The sequence below is a fragment of the Panthera uncia genome (assembly GCF_023721935.1).
Source record: "Panthera uncia isolate 11264 chromosome C1 unlocalized genomic scaffold, Puncia_PCG_1.0 HiC_scaffold_3, whole genome shotgun sequence".
Taxonomy (NCBI): Eukaryota; Metazoa; Chordata; class Mammalia; order Carnivora; family Felidae; genus Panthera; species Panthera uncia.
The window spans coordinates 27854338-27874374 of NW_026057584.1; the positions used below are offsets into that span (position 1 = coordinate 27854338).

The 20037-nt window shown below is 35.9% G+C and overlaps 1 protein-coding gene across 2 annotated transcripts in view; it reads right to left on the reverse strand.

Moving 5' to 3' along the window:
• Positions 1-20037, reverse strand: part of PTH2R (parathyroid hormone 2 receptor) — an 86415-nt gene that overhangs the window by 28801 nt on the left and 37577 nt on the right. For both annotated transcript variants that reach the window (XM_049615020.1, XM_049615021.1), the window contains 3 exons: positions 13566-13663; positions 9588-9777; positions 8249-8402 (listed from right to left, as the gene is read on the reverse strand). In XM_049615020.1, the coding sequence (XP_049470977.1) occupies positions 8249-8402; positions 9588-9777; positions 13566-13663 (442 nt within the window). The remainder of the gene's footprint in view (positions 1-8248; positions 8403-9587; positions 9778-13565; positions 13664-20037) is intronic.

A 20037-nucleotide genomic window follows, 5' to 3' on the forward strand; every position in this document is an offset into this window, starting at 1 on the left:
ATACTCAGCACACATAAAAATATACTACTAAAAGTTGAGAGAGGAAAATAGACATGAAAAATATGGGTATATCAACACAAAATTCTTCTTAGTTTTCCTCTTGACCCCCCTGAGAAATGAGCCAGGTACATTGCTGTCATTTGCCCCTGAAAGTGTGAAGATTTGAAGGTTGGCCCAATGTCCCCTTGAGGGATGTAGGATCAAGCCATATGGGGAGGGGACAGAAGTTCCTGGAGTCAGAAGCAGGTAGCAGTTGGAGCTTTGGATTTTGATTCTTGCCAAACTGATAGCTACAAGCCTTCATGGAGGAATGAAGCCACAGACTTCATGAGATGCTACAGGGAGGCTATTATTGTAAAAAAATTAGAGCTTTGCCATTCTAAATGTGCAAGCCATTAGAGAAGCTATACTAGGAAGTTTTAATCTGTGTAGCCTCTTCTTTTGAGGGGGGTTCATGTTGGCTCAAGACAAGCATATGCATGCATTAAGACCATAGCGAAGGGTGAACCCTATGTTACTTTGAGGCTTTGAGCACTGAAATATGTGTCCTTCATAAATGATAAACACCTCGTGAGCTTACAATGTCAAATCTATTACACTGACTTTCCACAAGTGTATAAAGTGTGCCCACAGTAAAGGCTGACTGTTCAGTCCATGTTATAGTTGATTAGACTCTGACATCACAAAAAAAATCGCAAACCATAACTTTTATGGAACATGACAAAACAGGACCAAAGGGTTGGATGGACAGCTTCTCATTCTGTGGAATTTATGAAAGTGGTTTGAAGAAAGGAAAGACAGAGCATAATGAAAACATTACAGAAGTTAGGAAGCACTTTACAAAGGGAGAAAAAAAGTTTTAATCTAACTTAGGACATTTTTATTAAACACAATATTAATTTCTTTACTTTTAAAAACACATTTGTAATTTTTTGAGTTTTCCTTTTTAGCAAAAAAGTGAAAAAGAATAGGTTCAGATGAAGAAAAATGCCATTAAAAGTGAAAATAAGATGGTGCCCTGTAATAGAGAAAGTTTTGGCCTCCTTGGTGATCATCTCATTGAATTTAACCTCAGCACCGCAGCCTGACTGTGTGGTTATTTAATTTTATAACTCCGTATTCCAGTTTTATTTATTGCTTGCACACAACATCTAAATTTCAAATTCTATGTTCCAGAAAATTGTTTTTATCAAAATAGATCTACCCAGGGGGCCACCTGGGTGGCTCAGTCGGTTAAGCTTCCAACTTCAGCTCAGCTCATGATCTCACGGTTGGCAAGTTCGAGTTCTGTGTCAGGCTCTGTGCTGACAGTTCAGAGCCTGGAGCCTGCTTGGGATTCTATGTCTCCGTCTCTCTCTCTCTGTCCCTCCCCTGCTCACGCTCTGTCTCTCTATCTCTTTCTCAAAAATAAACAAACAAAAAAAATAGATCTACCCAATTCTGATTATTTCTTAGGTTCAGTTCACATATTTTATCTATCTCTCCATCCATCTATCTACTCATCTACCTATCCATCCATCCATCCATCCATCCATCCATCCAACCATCCTTCCAACCATCCACCCAGTAAGCATTTATTAAGTGCCCATGTATGTGTCAAGGATTATTCTACTTTCAGAAAATAAAACAATAAACAGATCAACAATATTCCCATTTTTCTGAAGCATATTCTGTAGGGAGATGCAAAATCAATAACATAACTTCAGTTATCAGTCAGCACCCTGAGGAGGAAACAAGAATGATGCTGTGTAATGAAGACAGCCTGGCCCCTTCTGCTAGGGTGGTTCAAAGAGCCCTGACATAGCTCTCTTTACTGTTCTGCTGCCTTGGCTATTTTAAAAAAGTGTCTGCCTTTGATCAGAATTTTCACATTTTCTCATTTACAGGTCTTTATCTTTTGCTTCCTTTACAATCTCCCAATCAAGCAATTTCCTGAATAAAGTTCTATACACATCGATCAAGGGCAATTGAGCTGGAAATCTGCTTTAGATGATCATTATAACAAATATCTTCTGTCAGACACTATGTCTTCATGAAATTACTTTTCTCATCCTCTTGGAAGACTCTCACTCACAAAGCTAGCACAGAGGCAACCATGGAGGAAAAAAGAATTGAAACCATTTTTGGGATTTAAGGATTTTTGATTACCAATCTTGGTATCACATCATTACATAATTGGGAACACATAAGTATAGAGGAAAATGCTTGAAATTTAGATGTTATTTTGAGTCTGAATGCCAATTTAAGTAAATTTACTGTAAATTCAAATGTTACTCAATATATACATTTACCTTGAGAGCTGAGTAATCTTCATAAAATGTCAGTATAAATAAGTGACTCTGAGAGGGAAGCAATCTCTGGTCTAAAAATAAGTAAACACAGGGGTGGAGGGTGCCTGGGTGGTTCAGTAGGTTGAGTATCTGACTCTTGATTTCAGCTCAGGTTCTTGAGTTCAAGTTCAAGGTTCCTGAGTTCAGCTTACAGTTCTTGAGTTCAAGCCCTGCATTGGGCTCTATGCTAACAGTGCAGAGCCTGCTTATGATTCTCTCTCCCTCCCTTTCTCTCTGCCCCTGCCCCACTCATGCTCTCTGTCTCAAAATAAATAAATAAACATAAAAAAATTAAAAAAAAAAATAGACATGGGTTCTCATGTGGCTCCATTACTATTCCCCTTTAAAATGAAGTTTTGGGGGCGCCTGGGTAGCTCAGTCAGTTGGGCAACAGACTACACTCAGGTCATGATCTCACAGATCATGAGTTCGAGCCCTGCATCAGGCTCTGTGCTGACAGATCAGAGCCTGGGGCCTGCTTTGGATTCTGTGTCTCCCTCTCTCTCTGTCTCTCCCCCACTCACATTCTGTCTCTGTCCCTTAAAAACAAATAAACATTAAAAAAAATTTAATAATAAGAAAAATAAAAAATTAAAAAACTAAAATGAAGTTTGGGACTAATTAACAGTAGTCAAAAATGCTTAGGCAATTAAAACCTTTCTTCAAATAAAAACTTGGGCAGCAGTCCACACATAAAACAGGGAGGCTTTGAAGCCAAAGGCAGTAAATAGGATCTTCTCGTCTTGGTCTACAGAGTTTCATCTCGTTTTGGATACTTCACAGGCTTCATAAAGCCCTGCCTCATCCTTATTCTCCTCCTGTGGTGCCAGTACTATTTTACAATAGTAAAATAGGTTGATCATGAAGTGTAAAGTTAGTTCTGAAAATTAGAGACCCATCGTGACATGGGATTCCTGGATTAGCTACAGACACACAATATCTTAATTACCAGAAATCTTGATTCCCCAGGGAATCTAGTCAACATATTGACTGCTCAGACATGAAGTTCCAGGCTATACCTCCAGTTCCCACTCTACCCACCACAGAATGCTGGAATTCCATTTCCATTGCCTATCTATCTCTTTAAGGAACTTAGAAGTGGCTCCATTATGATTTTTGCAGAATCGTTCTCAACTCTGAGGAGATTTGAAGCCAATACTGAACGAGCACATCTTTTTGTCAGGAAAATTGCAAAACCTTTGAAAGTCTTCCATTGTTACAAGGAAGAGTGTCTACTTCTGAAACTTTAGAAGAGCTACCTCCTCCTGAGATGGAATTGCTACAGGAAACAGAAGAATTTTTTTTAAGTATATTTTATTATTGGGGCGCCTGGGTGGCTCAGTCGGTGAAGCGTCCAACTTCACCTAAGGTCATGATCTCACAGATCGTGAGTTCGAGCCCCATGTCAGGCTCTGTGGTGACAGCTCAGAGCCTGGAGCCTGCTTCAGATTCTGTGTCTCCCTCTCTCTCTGCCCTTCCCCTGCTCATGCTCTATCTCTCTCTCTCTCTCAAAAATAAATAAAAACATTTAAACAAAATTAAAAAATATATATATTATTACTAAATATATATAAAAATATATTTTATTATAATCCAAAAAATGCAGTAATGTACTGCAGGAAAGGACAGTCTGAAATAAAAGAGTTACAATAAAAAAGAAAATATGCTTACTGAATTAAATATTGCCAGTGGGCAGAAACTGTAGATCGAACTGGTGGAGATGAGGTGAAATCTTAAAACCAGATGAACCCACTGAGATAAACCTACATAATCGCTACATACGGAAATCTAAACTTGACTATAATTTGTTTTCTTTTAAAGAGGTAATCATCCACATAATTTTAATTTTTTTAATGTTTACTCATTTCTGAGAGAGAGAGAGAGAGAGAGAGAGAGAGCGCCAGGGAGGAGCAGAGACAGAGAGAGGGAGACATAGAATCCGAAGCAGGCTCCAGACTCTAAGCTGCCAGTACAGAGCCCGACGTGGGGCTTGAACTCACAAACCATGAGATTGTGAACTGAGCTGAAGTCGGAAGCTTAACCAACTGAGCCACCCAGGCGCCCCTGTAATTTTAAATGGTTAGTAGTAAAACTTCAAATTACATCTGAAAACCTTGTTCTGTATCTTACATAAGGTAAGGCTAAAATATAGATCTTTTATTGACTCTGTTAAATGTAATTTTAAGACAATCTTCAGTAGAAATAATAAGGGAATTAAAAATCATGAAGGATGGGAGAAATGGCTTTTCTAGATTTTTAATTGTGTAAAGGTATCATTTGACTATCAAAAATAATTTTTGTGGAGAACAGGTCTTATAGATCAAATATTTTGAATATAATACATCTGATCAGAACCGGCAAACACAAAACAAAATGACCTACTGGTCAGACTGCATGTTTCTTGTGTAGTCTTTACAACATATCTCTGTATTTCAATTATATTTACTGCCAACTGGATAATCAAAAAATATTTGCTGAATTGACATCAGCTTATACAGACTATTCTCCTGATTATTTTCAGAGAATACAGAATATGAAAATATTCTACACAAAAGCTTGGCAAAAGAGACATGACTAATTGGTAGAACCAGGATAGGTGATCTTATATGATAATATGTACATCCTGGCACCTTATCTAACAGTTGAAAATTAAGAATGGTTGCTACTAGGGGCACCTGGGTGGCTCAGTCAGTTTAGTGTCTGACTTCAGCTCAGGTCATGATCTCACGGTTCGTGAGTTCGAGCCCCACATCGGGCTCTGTGCTGACAGCTCAGAACCTGGAGCCTGCTTCCAATTCTGTGTCTCCCTCTCTCTCGGTCCCTCTCCCCCTCATGCTCTGTCTCTTTCTCTCAAAAATAAATAAACATTAAAAAAATTTTAAAAAAAGAATGGTTGCTACTATAGAAGTAAATGACTACATTCAATAAGGATGAATGAATAAGACTGATACCTTTTCAATATAGAATTAAATATATAGAAAAATAATGCATGCATGAAAGAACAAAATGGAACCAAGAATAAAGCACCCAGTTTTTGAGAAAACTGAAGCAGGAATAGGAAAAATTACAAATGTGGTTGGTTGAAAGAAAAGAAATATAGTCATCATCAGAATTTGCCTTTACTCCTTGGTATACATCTTGTTTTGTGATGAAGATGTAAAACACAGTTATTTTAAACATTTGCCTTCAATTTACTAAAGGTCAGATATGGCATCTCTTCTTCTTTAGACTGTAATTTCCTTCCTTTCCAATTTATTCTTAAGAATCAGCAAAATCAATGTAAATGATAAAGCTGCACACATCACCATAATGTGAGCAATAGTGTTCTGAGTATTTATTTAGCCGAAGAGAGCTTAAAGTTATAATGACTGGGTCCAATGAGTAACATAGGAATCCAAGCAAGTTCTCTTCTCTAATGAAGCTCATAAGTCACATCATTGGAAGAAAGCACAAAATTGGATTCACTCTAAACTATTTCCAGCCAAGGATCCTGCAAAGCAGCTATAATGTTGTTGATCATTGTTTTTCTTATAGGAATTTAGAAAAATGAGTCAGAAATAAAAATGATATTTTCCAATCAGACTGTCAGGGCTAAGGGAAAAATAGTCTATTACTTAAATGGTCTTAGTCATTTACTTCATTAAATGGTAACTGCATTTAAGTATTGGAGAGAGATTCTTAAAAATATACACCTATAATTATATATGCCCTAGACTAGAGCATTTTTTATTATATATTATTGAATAAGCAAGACGAGTGACAATGAGGAGAGCATTTTGAGGGTTAGAGCATTTTTTTAAATGGAGTTGCAAAGAGAGTCAGAAGGTAGACTAAGTGGAGAACTGTAATTCTATAACGATTGGTTGTTAGTGTCTCAGACTGTGGTTAAGTGCACATGACATATCCATGTAAAATGCTTTTCAAAGAAAGTTTCCATGTGAAGCCTACTTGATTTCATGTTTGTTCTTAAACCATTTGATAAAAAGTTTTCAAGTAATGATGCTTCTCTACTGTAGTTATAATTCCAATGTCAAAGTTCTTGTGGACAATTGAATAAGAGTTGTAAAGGAAGGTATGAAATTCATACTTGCATGGAAGCTCACTGGACTGTTTTTTAAAATTCTGTTTTTTAAAATTTTTTTAATGTTTATTTATTTTGGAGAGAGACAGAGACAAAGACAGAGCATGAGTGAGAGGGAGAGGGGCACAGAGGAAGACACAGAATCCCAAGCAGGCTCCAGGCTCTGAGCTGTCAGCACAGAGCCCAACACGGGGCTCAAATTTACAAACTGGAAGATCTTGATCTGAGCCATAGTTGGAGGCTTAAGCAACTGAGCCACCTAGGTGCCCCTGACCAAATAAGAGTTAACGGGGGAGTTAACCATCAAACCAATAAGTAAACAGAGAAAAAAGAATTTATTATGTGTGACCAGTGGTGTTGAAATCCAAAATATAAAATATAACTCAGACAAATGTTTTCTATCAACACCTTTACCAACTTCTAGTAATTATGTACGTACACAGATGTAATTTTGATTTGAAGGCAAACTGCCAAACACTATTGAGGAAATTTCCAAAGTACTCTAAAAAAATAAAATGCATCTTTTTTTTTTTTTTTAGTAACTGCTAGTCAAAGGGAGAGCTTTAAAACAGACAAGCTGCCTTCAGAAATAAAACTATTCACAACAATCATTTCATAATAAATGAAATTTTATAGTAAATAGACCCTTTGCTTTCTTAAATCTTATTCCTTAACTAGCAGGAAATTCAATATTCCTTACTTCACATTTTCAAATGTTAAAACAATATTAAGGCAAAACAAGCAAAGAAATATTCTTATTTTGCAGGAGGAAAAAAAAAAGCCCTTCAAATTAATCTTGAACCACCTAGTTAATTTTTTTCCAATGCCAAGCACCTCATAATCTGAATATTAAAACAGCAATTGAAGGATGCCTGGGTGGTTCAGTCGATTAAGCGTCCAACTCTTGATTTCGGCTCCGGTCATGATCTCACGGTTTGTGAGTTCAAGCCCCACATAGGGCTCTGCACTAACAGTGAGGAGCCTGCTTGGGATTCTCTCTCCCTCTATCTATGCCCCTCCCCCACTCTCTTTGTGTGTGTGTGTGTGTGTGTGTGTGTGTGTGTGTGTTCTCTCTCTCAAAATAAATAAGCTTTAAAAAAATAAAATAAAATAACAATTGAGATCTGCAATTGTTGATCATGAGGTTTCTTAATTGCAGCCACATAAGAGTTTTAAGTTCTCTTAAATTTGGACAAAAAAGCAACATCCTTTTCCCCATGTTATGTTGAGTTAGTGCCTAGTCCAGTCTAGTACTTATAAGGCATTTTTGGAATGTGAGCTGATTATCCTTTTTTTTAATTACATATGCATAAAGTAATTTGAATATTTTTTTCCAAAAGACATGATAAGTCCACATAATTAGCTTGTAATTCGTATCATTAAATGCAATGGAGATGCAATCTCATAAATTCCTTCCTGGAATTCTCACCAACTTACCAATGATGTATCAGTACAGCTTTGAACTTTAAAAATCAAAATATTTAGAATGAAATCATTGCTAAATCAGGACATTGACATAAGACATTAGCATAGCAGTTCTAAATGTCTATGGCTAACAATGTGGTCTTTTATATTCCTGCCAAAGAATTCTCTCAAGAATCTGGCCTAAGAACACCAACCATAAGTTAAACACGAAAAGTTTCTTACCACTGAGGGGCTTACAGACTTGATCTTAATAACTCTCCCCAATGAACAATGGAAGAGAAAAAAGGAGGGATAAAGATAAAATGGGGAGAGATTTCAGGAAAATGGCTGAAAGTATGCTAAGGATAGGCTTAACAGAAAGTCCTCAAATCTACAATCCAGTTTAAAGGGAAAGGAGACATAAATACCTTACCCCAGCCTATCAAGGTGAAGCCCCACAGGTATTTGGTGTCCGAAAAGAATGCCACAAAGATTAGACTATGCAGGTAGAGACCTTCCACCAAGATCCAATAGTAATTTGTAGCCAAGAAGTAAATAAACATCACAACAGCAATCTTGCACCCAATCTGTTACAAATAAACCAGAATTGTATCATATTAGAACCCTAAACTGTGCTAGATGCAATATCAGACCACCAAAAAGCAGTTCTCCATTTCTTTTTTATAATCTATTTCCTGTGTCTAGGAAAGCCAAGACTGCTGGAAGAGAGAACAAAGTTATTTTAAGACCGCATCTCTAAGACTATGGGCTTGATTCTATTTTTTTAAAATAAGATTAGAAGTTACCAAAAAATCACTTTTCTTTAATTTCTCCTGTTTATCAAAATAAGACTTAATCATCAGAAAAAATTAGGAAAGTACAGAAGAGCATAAAGAAGAAATATTAGCCATTATTCTACCATAAGTTTATTTTATTCTTGTCTTTTTTATGCCCCAGAAGTCAATGGCTAAAACAATAAACATTTAATACATCTTATGATTCTATGGACTGACTACGTGATTCTGCTGATCTGGGCCAGGTTCAGCTAATCTTGGCTGGGCTCACTCACAGAGCTCTACCCTCAACTGTCACACTACCATGTCTACTTCATCCTATTGGATAAAACAAGTCACAAAGCCAGCCCAGAATCAGAATCAGGAGGACCTACAAAGTTACAGGGCAAAGGCCAAAGATACAGAAAAGGTATCAATTCATACCATCAAGGCATATAAACTAGTATCCTTGATTTCCAGATATATTGCATCCGTGATCTAATTAACTGAATTATTGTGTGATATATTGTGTGATTCTGGTCACTAAATAATCCCAGGACATTTGAGAACAGAATCAAGTACTCTGTCGCCTTATATTTGAACAAGTCTTTGAGTCTACAATAAAGAAACTAAATGTTGTGGGCTTTTAAATCCCACACTTCTGGTTTTGCAAGTGGGCTTTTTACTTTTGAAAGCCACGACAGCGGCTAGAAGCCATACACCAAATGCACTCCAGTGATGTGATTTTTGACGTTTCCATGCCAGAATGTTCTGGAGGAAAGAGCCCAAACACTTTTAATAGTCTAAGATGATGAGTAACTAGGTGTGAAGCTTGAGGACAGAACTGAGGTAGTAAACATTATACAAATTGGTCATCTATTTTTGTTAACTCAGAGATGAGATAAGCCCAAACAAGTCAATATTTAGTGGACTGTAAAATGTAACGTATCTATAACGTTACATGAATCAGTAATGAGAGAAAATGGTGAAAACACTTACATACTGTGACTTGTCCACAGAAGGCACTTCCATGGAACTCTGCAGGTCACCCTGCATTACCAGAGACTGCAGCTCCTTTACTCCTATGTGAGTATGGACCACTTTGTCCTTGACAAAGATGCTTACGGCTCTCAGCATGAAAGACACAAACAGGTGCATGTGGATATAGTTCCTAGTGCAATGTAATCGTCTATGGAAAAAAAAATATTCAGTACTTCGATTTGGATGAAATTAGAAATGGGGAAAGAAAATACATAAATGAGCCCACACTCCTCCACAAAAGGATAAAATATAGTACGCGTGAACAAAGACAGAAACCCATTACTATATATTCCCAATAGAAACAACTGGGATCAAAAACTAAAATGTAACTTTTTGAGATAATAATTTCAAATTTATCCTGATCGGCTACCATGTTTCTTCTGATCTGGCAGTTAATTATTATACTATATTATACTGTAGCCTTATACTAAACTATATATTAAAGTAATAAATGGTTAATGAAGAACCATTTTGAAAAGGGATAAATATTAACAGTGGAACTTTCACATTTTCAATACATTCTCTGTAAGAAAAAGTAAAATATTTTGCTAGCATTACACAACTTTATTTCCAAGTAATGTTAAAGAGTAAACAAGCTTACTTTAATAGAAAAAGCTTTGAGTTCATAAAAGAATCTTAGACACAAGTCATAACATACTTAGAAGTAGGTACAGTACTACTAATTTCCTTTGCAAAAAGCTAACTAACTCCAAAAGAGACCTTTTTATTTTAAGTTTGATGGAAAAAAAAAAACCAACACTTAGGAAGGGATGTATAATCTGGCTCAGCTCTACCGTTGCTTGACTGTGAGACAGTATAATCTCCCTGTACAATGGACACAATCCTACTTCTCTTACAGAAAGGACAAAGTACACAAAGGTAAGGTAGCAAGAAATTTTTAATCCAATAACATATTGTTATATTTCATAACATAGGAGGGGGTAGGCCAAATAAGAATGAGCTAAATTTAGACATTTTGGAAGTGTTTTATTAGTATGTTAGGGACATGTATGCATGTCCATTCTGCCCAGATAGTCCTCCTCACTGATTCTTTTGGGGGAGTTTGTTCACAAGCAAGTGGGATTTGACCAGATAGGTTTTCAGGTGTCTGTAGAAACCACTGACTGAGAATAGTGCCATCAGAGTGTATAAATAGGTATTGACTTTTAGAAGACTCAACATGATTTACTATCCTATAAAAAAGTACTTTGTTTTGTGAGACAGAGTTTCTCAAATTTTTGTATACCATTCTGCTATACAGTACAGTAACTGTATAAAAAGTACTATCTAGAAAGAATTTGTTAAATAGAGTGATAAATTACCATGTAAATTGAAGAATTACTACTTAGTGATTTGTATCCTCCCGAAATTCTATGTAGCTTTTTTTTCTCATAAATATTCACCTATTATTCTAAACAACCAGAGCTACACTTAGTATAATGGAATAGACTCTGGATAGGAGTTGGAAGATGAAGGTTCTGTTTCCAACTGGACCACCTGTGACCTTGTGACCTTGGACACTGAGCTTCAGTTACTTGGTCTCTAAAATGGGATAATACCGCCAAGCCAATTTCACAAGACTGTTTTGAGAACCCCTTCATACTTTTACAGATCTGATTGTGTTCCCTTTCTACTTTAAAATTTTCATTAGCTCCCTATTCTCTCCCCTTACAAGACAAAACTCAAAGCCTTTGACAAGGGCCTGCAAAACCCAGTGCCACTAAATCTGGTTTCTTCCTGGCCATTGCTACCTGGCCACTTCTCCCTATGAATCAAATGCTGCCTTCACATTGGACTCTTTTATGTTCCCAGCATCTACTCTGCTCCTTCCTGTCTCTGAGTTTTGCACATTCTGTTCCCATCTTCTGGAATGTTCTGAATTCCTTCTCATCATTGCAATATCAGTTCACATGTCAGTTGTTCTGGGAAGTCTCTCTCTGTCATCTAGTCAGTTTTGGACTAGCTTCTTGGTGTTCCCAATACCCTTTATAAAAACTTGTATTATAGTATTAACATTATTTGATTTGATAATCATTTAATGAGTCAGTCTCTCTCAATGGTGTATATACTCCTTTTCCAGTCTGCAACATATCTTAACTTGTCCTCCATCAGTACTAAAAAGAGTCTATCATATGGTACAGAAAAATGCTTGTTGAGTATTGTATTATAGTAGTAACATTATTTGATTTGATAATCATTTAATGAGTCAGTCTCTCTCAATGGTGTATATACTCCTTTTCCAGTCTGCAACATATCTTAACTTGTCCTCCATCAGTAATAAAAAGAGTCTATCGTATGGTAGAGAAAAATGCTTGTTGAGTAGATGGACTAGTGAATCAATAAAGAAAAAGTTTTGAAAATGTAAACTATACTACCATAATAGGAGTAATCATTTTAGAAGTAGTTGGAATATTAAACTAGTCATTTATTTATTAATTCAACAAATATTTACTAAGCACCACTACATATCAAGTACATTGCAGCTACTAAGAATGCTACAATGAGCAAACAAAAAAAAAAATTAATGCTCTTATGTAGCTTTACATTCTAGAGGAAGAGATAAATAAAAAGATAAGTAAAACATCAGATAGTACATTAGATAATGATAAATCAAAAGAGAAAGACAAAACAGGAAATACATATGAGAAGTTTCAAGGAAGGGGGATTGTAAGATGTTCAGAAACAAAAAGTAAAACATTTTGTTTTTTAAATATGTCATGTACCCTCATCTCTTTTCCCACACACAACTTAGCACTAAATTCTTAAAATCGTATTGTCTTAATGAATGTACCTCAAAACCTTCCATTTCTAGCCAATCCTCAAAGCCACTGCTGTTGGCCAGGCCACAATCTTCTTGTCCGGAGTTATTCTGACAGCCTCTTCCAAATGAGCTTCCTATCTTGTTTCCCACCAACTCACCCTCCACCTTACACGTGACCTTTCATGTCACTCTTCGGCTTAAAATTCTTCAATGGCTCCTCATTGGTCTTTGGATAAAGTTCAAATTTCTTCATATAACCTTCAGGACTCAAAACATCCTTAACCATGCTTACCTCTCCTGTCTCACTCACTGCCCATCACTTACCTACACCACAACTCTGAATTCTCAAATATTCCATGCTTTTCTTGATATAATCTTTTCTTGATATAAACTCTGTTCCCCAATGGTCCTTTTTGGTTAAATCTTATTTATACTCCTGTGTCTTTTGAGATTTCACTTCATTTGGGAGGTCTTTCCTCCTCTTCTTACTCTGCCCTCCCAAATTACCATCCACCACCTGAATCATAGCACTTCTCACACTGTACACTAGTTGTTTTCTCAGCTACTTGAGTCACAAACTAGCTGCAAACATCATGAGTATACCTTTCTCATACATGCTGTGCACTGTTTAATCTCCATCCTGGTGCTCAAAATTTTGTATTGATTTAGATTAAGTTTAATTGAATCAGGCAAAAGTCTCAGTGGATAAAAAATAAACCACAACAGAAGCAATAAATATGATTATTTTATATATCTCATCAGATAATTTGGGAAATCATTTTAAATGAATTTCTGTCCAATGGCACCAAAATCATTTGGGAAAAATGAAGTCTTTGCACCAGGAATGAAAATTTTTGTAACTCATTCTGCTCCACTTTGCATGCATCACTTTGCAAACAATACACTGTCCTGCAGATCTATTGGCTTACTGGTTCCATACTGCTTTGATGCTTTTAAAGATTTTTTTAGTTTTTAAACAATAACAAAAACGAAAACCCTGAATTTCCTCATAAAAATAAATCTTCAAAGCCAAATGATATCATAACACTAGGCTGAATTCAAAAACTTGCACTGAGAAAAATATTTGGGGGCAGAAATTTTGACACCTTTACATCTTCTATACATAGGAAACAGAACCTGTCCCTTCATGGAAAAAGGGGTAAGGGATCACTCACCTGAAGTAACCAATGATGAGAATAGCCACAGCCAAGGAACTGAAGGAGACAGAATATCCAATTGTGTACATGACATAGAGGCGTTCGAAGAATTCTTGCTGAAGGGGAAGAGATTTAATTAGAAAAACAGGCTTCAACAAATAAGTAGATGTGCATAAACTTAAGAATCATGTCTTCCCCTGTTTACAGACAGGCAATGTGTTATCCCATTTACAGAACATTGATTATTCATCTGGTCTTTCTTTTACTTCCTAAATTTAAGTCAGAGTTAAAGATAAAATAATCTTTGACATTTCTTGCTTAATTGAGGCAAAATTAAATGTTGCAATATTTCATGAATTTTTGTGCTGTCCACTTTAATTAGTGGAGCTGTATATCTAATGTGATATTTGAAGTAAACAAAACACATATTACATGGCTATTTTAAGAGGAAACTGGTAAAAATGATGTCATTTTTGGAATACTATTTCTAGCTTTCTTTAAGTTTTTATTGAGCTGTCATTTACATAAAATACAGATCTCAAATGAACTGTTTGATGGGTTTGACAAACCAGCTGTGCTGTGCCCCTTGAGAGTCCAGAAACCCACCCACCATTCATCCCCTTGTAACTACTGTTCCAACTTCTGTCATTGCAAATTGGCATCATCTGTTCATGTACTTCATGTATTTTTTGACCATTCTTAGACTAAGAATTAAATAGTATATACTGTTTTTGTCAACATACTGTTTTTTATATTCACCAATATTGTTACATGAATCAATGATCCATTCCTTTTTAATTTTTTTAAATGATTATAAATTCACAAAAACTGGAAAAGATAGTAAAAAACGTCCAATGTATCCTTCACTCAGTATCCCCCAGTGGTTACATCTTAACATAATTATACTAAAATATCAAAGGCAGAAATTTGATATGGTGCAATGTGTGGGTTTATAATTCTACATCATTTTACCACATATGTAAATTTTTGTAACCAGCAATGCAATCAAGATACAGAACTATTCTACCACCACAGAGTGGGGTCCCTTAAAGTCACATTTATCCCCCTCTTCCCTAGCATCCCTGACACCTAGCAACCATTAATCTGTTTTCTACCTTTATAATTTTGTCATTTCAGGGGCGTCTGGGTGGCTCAGTCGGTTAAGCCTCCGACTTCGGCTCGGGTCATGATCTCACGGTCTGTGAGTTCAAGCCCCAGTTCAGGCTCTGTGCTGACAGCTTAGAGCCTAGAGCCTGCTTCAGATTCTGTGTCTCCCTCTCTCTCTGCCCCTCCCCAACTCGTGCTCTGTCTCTCTCTCTCAAAAATAAATATTTAAAAAATTTTAAGTTTAAAAAATTTTGTAATTCCACGAATGTTATAGAAATAGAATCATACAGTGTGAGACCTTTTGAGATTGTTTTTTTCACTCAGAGTAATGACCTCAAGATCCATTCAAGCTGTTGCATATATCAAGTTTGTTCTTTCTTATGCCAAATAGTATTTTATGGTACGTATGTAACCTGTGTATAGCATTATATTTGAAATGTTCCAAACTTTGTAAACAGCATACATTTGGATCATGTTTTTTAATAGATTTCTTCAATCTCTGTTAATTGGTATATTTAAACCATTTTTCAAATATAATATTGATATGTTAAGGCTAAGTCCATTATTTTATTTTTTTGTTTTCTGTTGTTCTATTTTTCATTTCTCTGTTTTATTTTTCCTGCCACGCTGTGGGGTTACTTGAAAATTTTGTAGAATTCCATTTTGATGTCTCCTTTTGTTGTAGGTATTACTGTGTACAGTTTAATGTGGAACTTTTGATTATTGAATGGTTACCTTTCTTCTTTTCTAATTAAGCATTGAAAGCTATAAAAAAGCTCTGTTTTTACTGTTTCCCCCAATTTTTTATATATTCAGCTTTGATAATTATTCAGTTTAAACTTTTGCCATGGGTCACATATTTCCAACACATATTGTCAACTGTCTACATATTTTATTTTAATTGAATTCAATTAGTTCTTTTGTGTTGAGAAAATAGACTCTGTATGATTTTAATCTTGAGATTTATTGACACTTGAACCTTTGGTGTATAATTTAAAAGAATGTGAATTTTGTAGTGTTTGGCTATTGTATTCTATAAATGTCATTTTAATCAAATTATTTGAAAGATATTCTATGGAAGTTTTTACCTAATTGTTTTACCAATTACTGACAGAATGGCATTTTTATAAATTCCAATATGATAGGATTTGATGATGTCTCCCTTTAGCTTTGACAATTTTTGTTTTATGAAGCCCTTAGATGCATGCATATTTAGGATTGTTATTTCCTCCTGGCAAATGGATTATTTTATCATTCTTATATGTCCTTCCACATAGATAATACTGTCTTAAAGTCTACTTAGACACACTCTTAAATATGGAGAATAAACAGAGGGTTACTGGAGGGATTTGGGGAGGGGGGATGGGCTAAATGGGTAAGGGGCATTAAGGGACCTACCCCTGAAATCCTTGTTGCACTATATGCTAACTAATTTGGATATAAATTTAAAAAATAAAATAAAATAAATAAAAAAAATGTGCCTGAAAAAACCCTGACTATAAACACATTCAGCATGAATTTGTGCTGGGTCTTTACCCACAGATATGTGTCAACCATTTGGGAGGCTACAAGGTCAAATGCAGAGTGAGGAGAAAAGAACCTTTAAAAACAAATAAAATTTTGGGGCGCCTGGGTGGCTCAGTCGGTTAAGCGGCCGACTTCAGCTCAGGTCATGATCTCGCGGTCTGTGAGTTCGAGCCCCGCGTCAGGCTCTGTGCTGACAGCTCAGAGCCTGGAGCCTGTTTCAGAGTCTGTGTCTCCCTCTCTCTGACCCTCCCCCGTTCATGCTCTGTCTCTCTCTGTCTCAAAAATAAATAAACATTAAAAAAAATAAATAAATAAAATAAAATTTTGTTTGGTTAAAAAAAAAAAAGTCTAGTTAGTCACACCAACTCTCTTATGCTTAAGGTATGCTCTGCATATAACTTATCCCCCCTTTTGATATCAACAAATCTATTATCTTCACATTCATCTGTATCTTTCTATTTAGAGTACATTTCTTTAAGACTGTATATAATTAAGCCATACTTTTATTACCCATTCTGCCTTTTAAGTGACTGTTTACTTCATTTACATTGAATACAATCATTGCTAAGGTTGGGTTTAAATATAACACATTGGTATTTGCATTCTGGATGTCTTACCTTTTCTTCGTTCCTCTATACCTACTTCCTTACCTTCCATTTGGGGAGCGGGGGTCCAATTATTTCTTAAAACTGCACTTGTGTTATTTTTTAGCAATTATGCATCCGGAACTCATCAGAGCCTACATTACATAATATTGAACTATCTCACAAACTAAAGTTTCCAATTGTACACTCAATTTTGCTTCCCAGACTATGTCCCTTTTAGATTTTGTCTACATAATTTATAAACCCTAATAAGAGACTATTATGTTTGCCTTAAGCAGTCAATAGACTTTTAAATGAATTAAATTATAGATACAGATATAAAGATTAGATATAAAACAGCAATAAATAATGATAAGAATAGTTTTGTTTATTGATTTAGTCTGTGATTTTTAAAAAAAAATTTTTAATGTTTATTTATTTTTGAGAGAGAGAGAGAGAGCAAGTTGGGGAGGGGCAGAGAGAGGGAGACACAGAATCTGAAGCAGGCTCCAGGCTCTGAGCTGTCAGCACAGAGCCCGACATGAGGCTCAAACTCATGAGCTGTGAGATCATGACCTGAGCCAAAGTCAGACGCCTAACCAACTGAGCTACCCAGGTACCCCTGGTCTGTCATTTTTATCCACATTATACCCATTCCAGTACCTCTCATTCCTTCCTACCTATCTATGCTCCCATCTGGTAAAGTTCTCTTTACCCTAGAGAACTTTCTTGATTATTTCCTATACTGAAGGTATGAGAAAGATTCTCTCATATTTTTTGTCTGCAACGTATCATTTTCTTACTTTTATCTTAATGCATATGATCACTTTAAAGATGTTATCCCATTGTATTCTGGCCTCCATTGTTTCTGACTAAAAGGCAGGCATCTTTTTTATTGCTATTCCCTTGGATATAATGTGCCATTTTTCTTTTTCTGCTTTTAAGATTTTCTTTTTTTTTTAAGTTTACTTATTTATTTTGAGAGAGAGAGAGAGAGAGTGCAAGTGGAGGAGGAGTAGAAAGAGGGAGAGAGAGAGAATCCCAAGCAGGCTCCACACTGTCAGCACAGAGCTCGACTCGAAGCTCAAAGTAATGATCCCCTGAGATCATGATCTGAGCCAAAATCAAGAGCCTGACGCTTAACCTATTGAGCCACCCAGGTGCCCCTAAGTGCATTGATCCTTTACCATGCTGTATCCAGTATGTTGTTGAATATCAAATGAATTCATTTTTGAACTGAATACTTCAATTTTAGAATTTGTTATTTTTTTAAGTTTTTATTTATCTGATTTTTCCATTGTTATGTACCTTTTTCACTAAATCATCTAACATATTTCTAATAGTTATTATTAAGTACTCATCTGCAAATTCCAACACCTGGATCATCTGGGGTTTTTTTCAGCTGTTATTTTTACTAGAGATTTTGGGTTCCTGCCTTATAATTTGTGTTACATTCCAGGCCCCATAAGCAACTGAATAACAGGGACTAAAGTATATGATGGTAACAGCCTGAAAAGCAGGCCTCTTCCTCTGTCAGGGTTCTTTAGGGAGGCTGAGTTACTCTGTTGCTAAGCTGAGTTGAGCTCTGTTGTAGTTTTTTGTTTTATGTTTTTTGTGATTCCTTTTATCCTGGTTTTAGGTTTCGAGAGCAGAATCAAGACTCCTTCAGCAGACCTGGAGATCTTAGCACCAGCAGCCTCTAGTGGCCATTATATGGATTTTAGCACACTTGACATTTTCCAAGCCACAGAACTTGTGCAGCTATTTGAACCATCCGTCAGCATTTTGAGTTGCTAGCGATCTTGCTTTGCTCTCCTGCCCTTCCCTGGCATATGGGCTGTACAATTATGCATCTAGTGAAGGCCCCACGGGGCCTCTGTTCTGTCCTATGCCTTTGGCTAACTGCTGCCTCTCATTCTGAGAGCCCTATACACTCTTGGGGGATTTCTTTTAGCCCACTTGTGCTACCCCCAGCCTTTGGCACACGGCCTCCACACACTCAGTGAAGCCCCATGGGAAACAACTGGTTGGTGGGTGAAAGCTCACTGTGAATGTGGCTCACTTCTTGGAAATCTAAGCCCTCGTGCCAACCCTTGTCTGTTAAAAGTTGGTTTAAAAGCCTGGCTATTTTCTTTCTGTTCCCTTCGATGGTGTGGTTGTTCCTCTTCTGCTACAAACCCAGCGATAAACAGCAGTCACAGGTCTCTTATAGGAAGGGCTTTCCCACTTGCAGAATTAGGATCATTTAGAGTTCTTGGCATCCGTAGCTCATCATGAGTTATTACAAATTAACAATTTTGCATCTTATTCAATCTATTCTTACATCCTACAGCTTCCTACATCCTAACTGGAAACAAAAGATTTTGCCTCTTGTTCCTTTTTAAAAATGTTTACTACATTTTATTATCAATTAATAAAATATTAAAACCTTCTATAGAAAATATTTGGATAATGTGTAAAATATAAAAGAGAGGGGAGGAAAAATCTCCTGAATTCCTACCAACCAAAAAGAAGCATTGTATTTTGTGTATTTCTTTTCATTCTATCTCCATGAAGCATTTTCTATTGTTTTGAACATCTACATTCTTAATATACATACAACTTTATTACCTGTTTTTTTTTTTTCTGTGAACTGTATAACAAAGGCACTTCCTAAGGCCACAAAGTCTTTACAAAAAACATTTATATAAGCTTATTTAACCTTCTCTGGAAGGTGCTTCACTGAAAACTTATATTCCTCAGAATATTCACTATAATAATTAGTGGTTCAATGAACATTTTGTCCATTCAATTCCCCCCAGTCCAAATCTTTATACTCGAACCTTAGACATAACATTATAAGATGAAAGGTTATGACCACTTTGAAGTGTTTTTCATATATATTGCTAAATTGCTTTCCAGAAGTTCATTTAGCCTTTAGAAATGAGATGTATTATATGGTAATTTTTAGAGTATACTACTATTTTAAGTATAATACTCTCAAAAATTTAATAACCTTATGGCTTATCATAAGAGTTCCTTCCCATCTTTTTACTAATAGTAACTGTCTCATTTTGTCAAGCCAACAATAAGGAAATTATTTAAGGAACAAAACAACAGATGTGTAAAATATCTTCATCTTATTTTCCCCAATAAAGATGTTTATTCTTAATGCACACTCTTTTGGTTTTTACTTCTTATTCCTTATACAAAAGCTCTCCTTACAACCATTAAGAATTAATACCTCATAAATAAGTAATATCACTTTACCCTAGAGTATATCAAAACTTCAG